Source organism: Sminthopsis crassicaudata, chromosome 2, assembly GCF_048593235.1.
Source record: "Sminthopsis crassicaudata isolate SCR6 chromosome 2, ASM4859323v1, whole genome shotgun sequence".
Classification (NCBI taxonomy): domain Eukaryota; kingdom Metazoa; phylum Chordata; class Mammalia; order Dasyuromorphia; family Dasyuridae; genus Sminthopsis; species Sminthopsis crassicaudata.
Genome location: NC_133618.1, coordinates 389,692,492 through 389,705,781, shown reverse-complemented (window position 1 = coordinate 389,705,781; position 13,290 = coordinate 389,692,492). Strand labels below are relative to the sequence as shown.

Genomic DNA, 13,290 nt, shown 5'->3' with positions numbered 1-13,290 from the left:
CACCTGAAGACAGTGCTGTTCATTTTGTAATAAAACTGTACCAGGTATACAATCTGATACCAACACAGAGTCCTTTTTCTCACAACTATCTTGACTAATTAAAGTATCTGCATAGTTGGGTTGAGGAAAAAGCATCTGGCTCTTTTGAGAATCCATGGTGAGGGAAACCTCATGGGAGTAAGTCTTAAGGTAAGCTCTAACTCCATCAATGCCAACAAATTGTGAGGCATCAAGCCCTGAAAAATGTCCATTGGCTGATTCCAACAGTTTGGAAATCCGCCACTTTCGGAGCCTAAGTGCCAATAAGATTATAATGAATATAAAGAAAAAGCAGGAAACAGTAGCCACAGAAATGACTAGATAGAGTGTGAGGCTTGTGTCCTGTTGGTCCTCAAAGGCCTTTGAGTTGCTAAGGTCTGAGAGTATTTCTGGGATGCTGTCTGCCACAGCCACTGTGACACTAACTGTTGCAGATAAAGGAGGTTCCCCATTGTCGGTGACTGCCACCACTAGACTCTGCTTTAGGGAGTCTTTGTCATGGAAAGCCCTAGCGGTCCTGATTTCACCTGTGTGCAGTCCCAAAGAGAAGAGGCCTGGCTCTGAGGCCTTGATCAGACGATAGGACAACCAGGCATTCTGTCCAGAGTCTCCATCCACTGCCACAACTTTGGTCACTAGGTAGCCTGGCTCTGCAGAACGAGGAGCCAATTCTACTCCTGTTGAACCTTCTGTTGGGAAGGTTGGGAACAGAATTTCCGGGGCGTTGTCATTTTGATCTAGAATGAATAGATTCAAGGTTACTTTGCTACTTAGAGGAGGGCTCCCGGAATCCTGAGCAATCACTGTTAGCTGCAAATCCCGGAACTGTTCATAATCGAAGGAGCGCAGAGCATAGAGAACACCAGTCTCAGAGTTAATGGAGACGTAGGAGGAGAGTGGAGCCCCATAGATGATATCTTCCTCGATAGAGTAAGTGATATGGGCGTTTTCCCCACTGTCCGGGTCATTAGCTGTCACTGAATAAATAGAAGCAGATCTAGGATTATTTTCCCGTATGTAGGCAGAGTAGGATGTTTGGCGGAAGTTGGGTGGGTTGTCATTGTTGTCTGCCACATGCAGAGAAATGTGGGTGCTTGTAGACAACGATGGAATCCCTTGGTCTGTAGCTGTCACGGTGAAATTGTACTCAGAAACCTGCTCCCGGTCTAAGGCTCTGACCGTCATCAGACGGTAATAATTTCCATAAGATTTTTCTAATTTAAAGGGTAGATGTTCGGGAATGGAACATATGACTCGACCATTATTTCCGGAGTCTCGATCATGAACGTTTAAAAGGGCAATCACGGTCCCAGGAGGTGAGTGTTCTGGAACCGAGCTGGTTAAAGAAGCGACAATAATCTCTGGGGTGTTGTCATTCACATCCAGAACTGTAACCTGTACTTTAGCTCTGTTTAAGAGACCACCACCATCCTGCCCTTGAATTTCCATTTCATAGGCTGTAAACTCCTCAAAGTCCAGAGTTTCTCGAGTAAAGAGCTGAGCTGTGTGAGAATCCAGATGGAAAATCTCGGAAGCTTCGTCTTTGAAGTATCTCACTGAATAAGTCACTTCCCCATTAACTCCTTCGTCTGGGTCAGTGGCATTGGCTGTGAGTAGCAGTGTCCCCTTAGGCACATTCTCAGGAACACTCACGCTGTATTCCGACTGAGGGAACACTGGCGGGTTGTCGTTTGTATCCAGAACAACCACACGGATTCTCGCAGTTCCTGATCGCACAGGATCTCCCCCGTCCATGGCTGTAAGGGTGAGGTAGTGGACAGGTTCCTCCTCCCGGTCTAGTGTCCTCTCCAGCACCAGCTCTGGGTACTTGGCCCTATCGGTTCTACTTTGCACGTGCAAAGAGAAGTGACTATTTGAGCTTAGCTGGTAATTCTGGAGGGAATTTATTTCCAAATCTGGGTCCCTAGCATTCGGAAGTGGAAAACTCGTCCCCACTGCTGCATTCTCATTGATTTTGATTTCCACTTCTTCTACCCGGAAGCGGGGAGCATGGTCATTAATATCCATCACTTCTATTTCCACTCCATAAATGTTGATTTTGTCGTCCATTAGAATCTCGACATTTAAAAGGCACTTTGGGGTCCCGGGGCAAAGCTCTTCTCTGTCTATTCTATCCGCGGTCAACAAATTGCCGCTTCTAACATTCAGAGCAAAAGGCTGCGTCTTACCTCTGGAGACTATGCGGGCTCCGCTCTCCGAAAGCTTCTGAGGCTCCAAGCCCAGATCCTTGGCCACATCACCCACAAAAGAACCTTTTTGCATTTCCTCCCACACAGAATAGCGAATCTGCCCAGCTCCGTTCTCCCACAGCATCCCCAGGAGAAAACAAAAGAGGATTCGGCCCCAATAGTCCTGACGCCTCGGAGCAGCCTGAGCCATGGTTGTGCTACAACGAAATTGGCTTTGCCTTGCTTCCTTTGTGTTCTGGGTTACCGGCTTTCGGAGGTCAAATCGCGGACTAGGAGAGCTTTCTAGTTCAAGCAGTTCCTAGGGTGTGCGTGAGTCTAATCTCGTAGCGTTTTCCCTTGTAGGAGTGGCCAAGATCCGGATGGATCTCTCCCATTACATTTATCCTCCTGATTGGTGAACAGCGGCGCTCAGAGTCCTAACCAATTATTGCACCTTTCTAGGAAAACTAGATAGATTCTAACAAATTGATGTTATATATATTTCTCTTCTGTGCTTTGTTCCGGTGTCTCTCTGACAGTGACCACAAACCTTATATCTCAAATGATCACTTATGCCTATGTAAATCTTTCTCATGATTTTAGAATACCTGGGATCCTGATATTTCATTATAGGGAATTTTTAAAAAATCATCTCTTTCTATATGTATTTTTCCTTATTTCATGAAAATTCAAATCCCCATTCCCGCATTAAAAAAAGGAAATGATGCTGAGAAGGTTATTAATTCTCTGAGTGAAATTGAATCAATTGAGCCAAAATGTAGTCACTTGCCTGTTAGGTCCATAAATGTTAAGATTTTCCATATCAAGATTAGTACAAAATAGCCACAAATTGGAGAATTAAAATTGCAAAGATAATACTAAATGAGTAGAAAAGTTCTAGAATGGTTATCAAATGATCCCTAAAGCTACAAGTTCACCACTATTCCTGAGAATACACATACTTTTGAAAAACAACAATGGCCACATTTTTAAAAGTGCAAGTTAAGGAATGGAGGAATAAGTGGTAACCATTATTAATTCTAGAGGATCACATTTGTCTCACATACTTTCTCAATTCTCATCTACATGGCTTCACATATATTTGACCTTATTGACCTTTTGTGATCATTATTTTCTTAATGCAAATTATATAAGATAATTAAAAATAAAGCAATCGGCGTATAGAATGATAGTTATATATTTTGAAAGGCCAGTGATAACATTTCATACATAAAATATCATAAAATAAAGAACCCACCTGTGTAAGAGTATTTCTTTGTGAACTGACATCATTATTTACTCCATTGATTGAAGTGGAAGAAACATCTGTGTTGAAAATATTGAGAGATGGAGGACATTGATCAACTGATTTCAAGTAATTGAATTCGGTGTTTCCTGGGTGTGAAGACACACACAAATTATAGGAATAAGGCAATGTCCTTTCACTGTAGTTTGGGGGGATGTTGGACTTAGAGCAAAGATCAGCTTGGAAACAGCCCCATCCTTTAGGAGTAGATGATCGCCGAAGGCGAAGAGCAATGGCCACTATCACTGTCACGAGAAACAGCATAGATATTAAGACTAGAGCCACTACCAGGTAAAGCTGTAGTTCAGACTGGGAATTCGAGGTGTGTGAATGCTCCTCTTTCATCTCAGGCAGCACTTCCTGCAGACTGTCTGCAAAGACGAGGTGCAGAGCCACAGTGGCAGACAGAGAGGGCTGGCCTCCGTCCTGCACTGAGACCAGCAGGCGGTGCCGCGATGCATCTCGGTCAGTTAAAGCTCTTGCTGTCCTGACTTCGCCTGTTCGTAGCCCCAGGCTGAAGAGCCCGGGATCCGTGGCCTGCAACACGTGGTAGGCCAGCCAGGCGTTGTGTCCTGAGTCAGCGTCCACTGCCACTACCTTTGTGACTAAGTAGCCGGGCTCCGCAGAACGAGGGACCATGTCAAAGAGGGCAGAGCTATCTGCCCCCAGTACTGGATAGAGAATATTTGGGGAATTGTCATTACGGTCAACTACGAATACTTGAATGGTCACATTGGCACTGAAGGAGGGGGAACCAGAATCCCGGGCCTGTAGAGTCAGCTGGAAAGTTCGGACTTGTTCATAATCGAAGGAGCGCTGAGCAAAGATGTCTCCACTGTGGCTATTGACCGACACATAAGAGGCCAGTGGCAACGAGTCACTATTGATGATGAAGTAAGACACCCGGCCATTCTCTTCTAGATCTGCGTCATAAGCTGAGACCCTGGTGATTGACGATCCAGAGGGATTGTTCTCGGGAATGTAAGCTACGTAGTATGGTTGGAGGAAAATGGGAGCATTATCATTGATGTCAGCAATATGTAAAGTGAGGATTTTAGTGCTATACAAAGGAGGGTTTCCCTTGTCTGTGGCAATCAATGTGATATTGTACTCTGGTGTCTGCTCTCTGTCTAGGGCCCCGTCTGTCAGTAGCTTGTAGTAATTCCTAGAAGAGGATTCCAGTCTGAAAGGAACAGAATCTGACTGCATATAACATGATATTTCTCCATTATCTCCAGAATCTATGTCACGTGTTTTAAAGAGGGCAATCACTGTTCCTGATAGGGAGTCTTCCAGGACAGAACTGACTAGAGATGTTACTGTTATTTCAGGTGCGTTGTCATTCTCGTCTTGTATGTCTATGACAACTTTACACTGTGTGGAAAGACCTCCCCCATCTTTAGCTTCTATATCCATTGTGAATCTTTTTGTGATTTCAAAATCCAGGGACCCCTTGGTTCTGATTTCACCTGTGTTTGGGTTCAGAGAGAACATCTGCCGGGCATTCTGAGTGATGCTGGTCAAAGAGAAGGTAATTTCTGCATTGACCCCCTCATCTTTGTCTGTGGCTGTCAGACAAAGCACAGAGGAACCTGGGGGTAAATTCTCCCTAAGAGTAGTTCTATAGAGGCTCTGACTGAAGACTGGGGGATTGTCATTGGCATCAGTGACATTTATCCAGATTTGAGTAGTTCCACTGAGAGGGGGATCTCCCCCATCCATAGCTGTTAGGACCAAATAATGAGAAGTTTGCATTTCTCGGTCCAGAGGTTTTTCCAGTACTAATTCTGGGTATTTTCCTCCATCGAGATTTTCTTTTTGTACCAATGAGAAATACTGTCCAACACTTAGATAGTAATTTTTGAGTGAGTAGACCGTTATATCAGGGTCAGTGGCTGATTCAAGAATCCATCGCGCACCTGGCAAAGTAGACTCAACAATTTCTAAAATTATTTCATTTTGACTGAACTGTGGAGCATGATCGTTAATATCCTCAATCGATACAGTCACGTGAAAAATATTTAAGGGATTTTCAACCACAGCTTCCAACTGCAATTCACATACAGGTCTTTCCTCACATATCTCCTCCCGATCTATTCTATTGCTGACCAATAATTCCCCGCTCTCCTTTCTCACGCTAAAGAATTCCCTCTCTGCACTCACCCGCAGCTTCCGATTCGGCAAGTCCAGGACCTTTAGCCCTAGATCCTTGGCTAGATTCCCCACCACCGAGCCTTTCGCCATCTCCTCGGGAATCGAGTAACTGATGTGTTCGGAAAGCGCCAGGAAGAACAAAGATGCCAAGAAGGCATAAACGATTTGCAGCTTATGGATCTGTTTGCTCTCCACCGGGTTCCTTCCCATCCTTCTGGCTTCTTTTATGTTGTCTTTCTAGCTTTGCCGAATAGCTATTTGTACCACTGCCGTAATCCTGCAGAAATCTGACTCTTAGACCCAGGTATCTTCCTTTGAAATGAGGATTTCCCAGGAAAGGGTCTGTGGCACAGCGAGAGCGAGTGAATCTGCGCTGATCCCCTCCTGTGTGTTTTATGACGATGCAGGAAGTACTAAGAAGCAATTCTGTTTCAGTTCTAATTCCGAACTGGCCAGCAGCGGCGCCCAGAGGTTCATTCCCAAATTGCAACAATATTTTACTTTCTTGAACCAATCTTTGCAACTCAAGAACGTAATTATTTTTCTTCCTGCAAGAGCTTCGTCTTTAAAATATTCAACGGGTTTGAATTTTTCTTGTGTATGTGCCGGGAACACAAGAATACAGGAAATGCTGTATTTAGTCCACCCATTGACTAAACCAGTATGACAAAGACTTCAAAAACATTTTGCTGAGGAGGAAAAAGAGATGGGTAGAGGCAGAAAGGGATATTGCAAGAAGACACGGATGACGTTTCCTTCCATAACAGCCGGCCAAGTTAAATCAGATTTTTTTTTTACCTCCAGTAAAGTTATAGAGTTAAAGAGTTATAATTTTCTTGTAAGACATAATTCTGTGAACTTATTTTTAAAAGTCTTTTGGAATAGATATTTCCTATAATAATTTTTTAAAAGATGTATTTCACAAATAATGTTTAGACATTAGAATACTCTGAGTCTCATAATGATGGGAAATAAAGTCAAACTGATCATGATATTCATTCTCACCAATGATAATCCAGTTGAAAGAATTTATGAGTCAATTTCAAGGCTTCTTTTCAAATCTGCCATTAACAACCCCCATTAAAAAGGAACAACTGCCCAGAAACAAGCTATTCCTATTCACTTTAGTGAACATTTTTGTTTCATCTTTGCTCTAATATCAATGTTTCTTTCCTTAAAAAGTCCCAGAAGACACTTAGCACTTTCTTAGCTGTTAAAGAGATATTTCTCCCTCCATTCTCCTCACCTCCTACCCTAGACATCAATAATAATTTCTAAGTAAAAATTTGTATAGGAAACAGCAGAGTGGGCAAATTTACTATTCTAAACTGTTTCTTTAGGGGTGTCCCTGGATTTGTGATGAGGAAAAATTAACTATGAAAAAAGAGCTGGGGAAATTTAAGTCTTCTACAAATTTAACATTTGGCATTCTGAGTTTATGAAATCAGAGTCCTAGAGAAAGATGCTCTGTTTACCAAGTATTATCATGAATTTCAAAGTCAAAACATAATTGGAAGAACACAAATAGGAAAGACTAAATAAATTCAGTGTTGTAAAGAGTGATATCATAAATTAGGGAAGCATGGAAAAATGTCTTTGTTGGATGTATAGATAAAGAAAGAGTTAGTGACCAAATCAGATAGAAAGGCTCTTGGGAAGTAAAATGAATAATTTTGATTACATGGAAATAAAAAAGTGTTTGCACAAAGAAAACTAATGACATAAAAATAGAAGGCAAACAGGAAACTGGGGAGAAATTTTACAAGTTTCTTTGATAAAGGCCTTATTTCTTATTCAGCCAAATTTACAAAAATATGATCCATTTCCTAGTTGATAAATGATCAAAGAATTTGAATGTCAGTACTCAGAAGAAGAAATCAAAGTCATAAATAGTAACATAAAATGTTCTAATTCACTATTGATTAGAGAAAAGCAAATCAAACAATTCTGAAATACTCTCACATTTATTTGACAGAAAAGCAAAATGGTATGCTGGAAAGGATGTGGAAAAATCAGGACACTACTGCATGGCTGGTGGAATTGTGAACTAGTCCAACAATAATGGAGAACAACTTGGAATTATGTCCATAGCTATAAAACTATGCATATCCTTTGACCCAAGAAGGTCACTATCAGACCTGTACCCTAAAGAGATTAAAGAAAAGGAGAAAGCATCCATATGTATAGAAATATGTACAGCAGCTCTCTTTCTGTGATGATGAAGAATTGGAAATTGAAGGGATGACCATCAGTAAGAAATGGCTAAGAAGTTTTGGTTTATGATGATGATGCAATACTATCATGCTATAAGAAATGATAAGCAGCATGGTTTAAGAAAAACCTGGGAAGACTTATATGAATTGATGAAAAGTTAAATGAGCAGAACCAACAAAGGATTGTAGTCCTCAACCGCAATATTATAACCATGATCAACTGTAAAAGACTTAATTACCTGACAGACAATTGTCCAAGACAATTTCAAAAGACCTATGATAAAATGCTATACATCATTATTTAAAAAATTTTTTAAATAATTGCTTTTAATTTTCAAAGTCCATGCAATGAGAGTCTTCAACATTCATTCTTGCAAAACCCTACATTCCAAAATTTTCTCCCTCCACTCCCTCCATCTCCTACCCTAGACAGCAAGCAATCTAATATATGTTAAGCATATACAATTTTTCTATTCATATTTCCACATTTATCATGGTGCACAAGAAAAATCAGGTATCCATCTTTAGAGACAGCTGATGAACTTTGAGAGCCGAGGGAAGCGTGCTTTCAAAACTTTATTTTTCCTGTCATCTTTTGTGTGTGTTTTCTTTTGCAACATGATTAATATGGAAATGTTTTGCATGACTTCACATGTAAAATGAATGACATATTGCTTTCCCTCTCAAGGAACAGGGAAAGGGAGGAGACAGGGAGAAAATCTGGAACTTAAAAAAAAAAACTTTAAAAATGAATGTTAAAAATATTTGACATGTAATTTGAAATATTTAATGAAATAAATAAAAATATATTGAATAAAAAGCTTCGTGTTGAACTTATTTAATTGCAAGTCAATTCCATAAATTCCATGATTTTAAATGGAATATTTAAAAATCACAATCTTCACTAAGAGTTACATATATATATGTATATATATGTATGTATGTATTTTGTAAGAAACAAGTTTAGCTCTAGTGTGCTTATACTATTATATCAACTCTCCTTCCCGAGTTACAAGAAAGAGTCCAAATTTGTCTCATAGGGATAATGAATTTTATCTGGGTAATAAAGTGCACTACCTCTAGAGGATTCTAGCTCCTTTAAAGACTTAAGAATCTAATGTCCAGATGCAAGACTGAGTTGGTAAGAAGGTGGGTTTCCCCAGAGCTCAGGAGAGAAGCAACTGATAACCAAAACATCAACATTTGTAATTTTCTATGAAAAATTTCAAACTAAAACAATAAATTTATTAAGTCAGTCCTTCCCCCTCCAAAAAAAAGAAAGAAAGAAAGAAAGAAAAAGAAAAAAGAAAAAAGAAAAAAAAAAGAAAAGGAACAAAAAGTTAGTCTAGTGCTAACATTGGACCTTCTTTAGCAATTTTATGGCCAAATAGAAAAATGAATTGTCTGCACAAATATTACAGTCCATATGTAAAAAGAGTACAAATATGAAAGGCATCACTAGTTTAATTATGATAAATAAAAGAATGTGTTTTAGTAACCTAGAAATGATTAATGAAAAATAAATAAAAATTTCATAAGTGAGTTATTCAAATTTTTTTGTAGGAAACTAAAGTGAAAACCAACTATAGTAGATAGTGAAGAAATGAAATAATTATTGATGAGATGAAAGAAACTCACAGAAATGAGAGCAGGATCTTTGATAGAATACCTCGAATCTTCTGGTATTAATAAAGGCTCCTTTTTCTCACAACTCTGCTGACTAATTAAAGTATCTGCATAATTAGGCTGAGGAAAAATTAATTGGCTCTTCCTAGAATCCATGGTGAAGGGAAACCTCGTGGGAATAAGTCTGGAGAAAAGCATGGACTTCATCGAGGCCCACAGACTGGGGAGGGAGGAATGTTCTTCAATTGGCCACTGGAGGATTGTAACTGCCGTGAATTTTGCCGGTATCTTAACTTGATCACCAACAAAACAACAATGAAGATAAAGAACAGAGAAGATATCACCACGATTGCGATTACAAGATAGAGAGTGAGACTTTCATCTTCCAGATGCACTGTAGTCTCCAGATTGCTGAGATCTGAGAGGATCTCGGGGATGCTGTCAGCGACAACCACTGTGACACTGACAGTGGTAGACAGAGGTGGTTCCCCATTGTCAGCGACTGCTACCACCAGACTTTGCTTGAGGGCGTCTTTATCTAGGAAGGTTCTAGTTGTCCTGATCTCCCCAGTGTGCAGACCCACTGAGAAGAGTCCAGGCTCTGTGACTTTCAGCAGCCTGTAGGATAGCCAGGCGTTCTGGCCAGAATCTCCATCCACCGCCACAACCTTGGTCACCAAATAGCCTGACTCTGCAGATCGAGGAGCCAACTCCACTCCAGTAGAGCCATCTGTTGGGAAGGTAGGATACAGGATTTCCGGGGCATTATCATTCTGATCCAGGATGAATAGAGTTAGAGACACATTGCTGCTTAGAGGTGGGTCTCCCCCATCCTTAACTGTTATTTGAAGTTGCAAATCCCGAAATTGTTCATAATCAAAAGAGCGCAAAGCATAAAGAACGCCAGTCTCAGAGTTAATGGAGATGTAGGAGGAGAGAGAGACCCCATGGAGAATGTAATCCGAAATGGAGTAAGTGAGTTGGGCGTTCTCTTTGGTATCGGGGTCACTAGCAGTTACTGAATAAATGGAAGAGCCTCTTGCATTATTTTCATGGATGTAAGCAGAATAAGATGTCTGACCAAAGTTGGGTGAGTTGTCGTTAATGTCTTCTACTTGTAGGGGAATGTGAGTGTCTGTAGACAGCAGTGGAGTTCCTTGGTCTGTGACTGTTACTGTAACATTATACATGGATATCTGTTCCCGATCTAGAGCTCTGTCAATCACCAAACTATAATAATTTGCATAGGATTTTTCTAATTTGAAAGGCAACTGATCCGAAATGGAACAAGTGACGTGACCGTTATCCCCGGCGTCTCGATCATATACCTTTAAAAGGGCAACCACAGTTCCCGGAGGTGAATTTTCTGGGACTGAACTGGTGAAAGAAGTGACCATCACCTCTGGAGCATTGTCGTTCACATCTAGAATTCTGACCAATACCTTTGCACTAGTCATAAGACCACCACCATCCTGCCCTTGAATTTCCATTTCATAGATTTTCGATTCTTCATAGTCCAGTGATTCTACAAGTAATAATTGTCCGGTTTGGGAATCCAGTTGGAAAATCTCTGAAGCTTTGTCATCAATGTTCCGAAAAGAATAGATCACTTCTCCGTTCACTCCCTCATCCGAATCCGTAGCGTTCACCCTGAGCAGCCGGGATCCCTTGGGCAAGTTCTCCGGAACACTCACACTGTATACTGACTGAGTAAACACTGGGGCGTTATCATTCGCGTCTAGGACTAGCACGCGGATTCGAGCAGTGCCTGAGAGACCAGGTTCTCCCCCATCCCAGGCCTTCAGTAGAAGGTGATGAACAGATTCTTCCTCCCGATCCAATGCTCTTTCCAACACCAGTTCCGGGTACTTGATCCCATCTATCCCACTTAGCACATTCAGAGAGAAGTGATTGTTCTGGCTTAGCTGGTAGTTCTGGAGGGAATTTACCCCCACATCTGGATCCTTCGCACTGGGAAGTCCAAAACGTAAACCCGGTGCTGCATTTTCATTAATTTTTATTTCTACTTCATCTGTCCGGAAACGTGGAGCATTATCATTAATGTCAATCACTTCTACTTCTAAGCCATAAATTTTCACTTTGTCCTCCATTAAAAGCTCCACATTTAAAAGACAGATGGAAATCCCGAAACAAATTTTTTCTCTGTCTAATCTGTCTGCGGTGACTAAACTGCCGCTTCTGACATTGAGAGTGAAATGCTGCTTACCTCCGGAGACTATACGGGCACCGAGCTCTGACAGTTTGCGAGGCTCCAGTCCAAGGTCCTTGGCTATGTCACCTACGAAAGAGCCCTTCTCCATCTCCTCAGGAATTGAGTAATGAATCTGCAGGGCTCCGGTCTCCCACAGCGATCCGAGGAGACAGCAAAGCAGCATTCGTCCTCTGCAGTCCCAAAATCTCTGCAGGAAGATCATCACTGTATCCGCAACCGAATGTTTGGATCTCCTATTTTTCAAGTTAGCTCTGGACTGATTCTTATTTTTTCAAGACGTCGCGATTATTACTGGAAGATTACTGGCAGAATCTGAAAGGCTGCAAGGCTTTTGATATACCTCCGTGAAAATCAGGAATAAGCTTTTCTGAGCTGGAATTCTTTGTATTGTAGGAGAAAGGATAGGCTGAAGGGATCTCATCACGTCTTTCCTCTTCCTTTTTCCTCTTGATTGGTGAACAGCGGCGCCCAGAGTCTTAATCTGTTACTGCATCCTCTTAGGCAAACAGTAGCTTACCAGAACATTAACAGTGTGTAACTTTCTTGTTTTTGTTTTACATGGTGTTTTACATTTACATTTACATTTTACATTCTCTACAAAAGGCGCACCAGTCATCCGGAAATGAAGTTTTCAGTTAAATATATATATATTATTATATTATATAATATAATATTATAATATTAATATATAATAATAATAATATATAATATAATATAATAATATAATAAAATATATATTTATATAAATAAATATAAATACTCGTTGTAGCTTCTAATTACAATTACCTTTCCCCATTTCACACTTGGAATATCAAGGTTTCATTACAAGAAATCCTTATAACAAAAAATAAAAGCCAAAGAAGCAATTTAATCACGTTTAAAATACATTTATATGAGAATAAATTTTCATCTCAAAAAATGTCAAATTTATGTTTTCTCATGCTAATTTGTAGAAAATACTTCCCTAATAATTTACTTTTTGAACTTTCACCTAATTAGCCAAACCCGTCAAAGTATGGACTCTATCAGAATCTGAATATCTTGACTTATTTTAAAAACAGTCTATGATAATGCAATAACTTTAATAAAACAAGTGACATTTCTTATAATTCTCAACAGTAAGAAATTGATGAGATTTACTCCAAACCATATTGAAAGAACTAACTACTTCCAAGTTTACCACCATATCAATTCTGTTGACAAAAGTTTGTAAGAAAATACAGCAGATATAACACTTCCACATAGAATTAAAGATTCAAGTTGACAGACATGTTGAATAGTGCTGAAATGTGTGTCTGTGTGTGTGTCTCTGTGTGTGTGAAAGTTGCCATCTACTTTATCTCCTACTTACATGGAACTAAGGATGGAATGATATTATGCCATAGGTGCACAACTATACCAACCAATCAAAGTAAAGCAATTTTAGATCAACACTATAGCTAAACCCTTGGGTTTGCATATGATTTTAGATATGAAGATGTTAATGAAACTTGATATTATGCAAAATAGTATGATATTTAGTAGAAGCCT

The 13,290-nt window shown here is 40.1% G+C and overlaps 2 protein-coding genes across 26 annotated transcripts in view; both read right to left on the bottom strand.

Moving 5' to 3' along the window:
• The window catches only part of LOC141556822 (protocadherin gamma-C4), a 179,701-nt gene that overhangs the window by 76,402 nt on the left and 90,009 nt on the right, over window positions 1–13,290 (bottom strand). Inside the window, exon 1 of one of the 25 annotated variants that reach the window (XM_074291655.1) lies at window positions 5,698–6,583. The exons of 22 other annotated variants lie outside the window; for them this stretch is intronic. In XM_074291655.1, the coding sequence (XP_074147756.1) occupies window positions 5,698–5,898 (201 nt within the window). In that variant the 5' untranslated portion in view covers window positions 5,899–6,583. Of the gene's footprint in view, window positions 1–3; window positions 3,449–3,486; window positions 5,423–5,697; window positions 6,584–13,290 lie in introns of those variants that run through there. 2 more of the 25 variants (XM_074291653.1, XM_074291628.1) reach the window with 2 other exon arrangements.
• On the bottom strand, window positions 9,566–13,286 carry LOC141556824 (protocadherin gamma-A12-like). The gene has a single exon (XM_074291658.1). It carries the CDS (start codon window positions 11,960–11,962, stop codon window positions 9,731–9,733), a length of 2,232 nt encoding a protein of 743 aa, XP_074147759.1. The 5' UTR covers window positions 11,963–13,286; the 3' UTR covers window positions 9,566–9,730.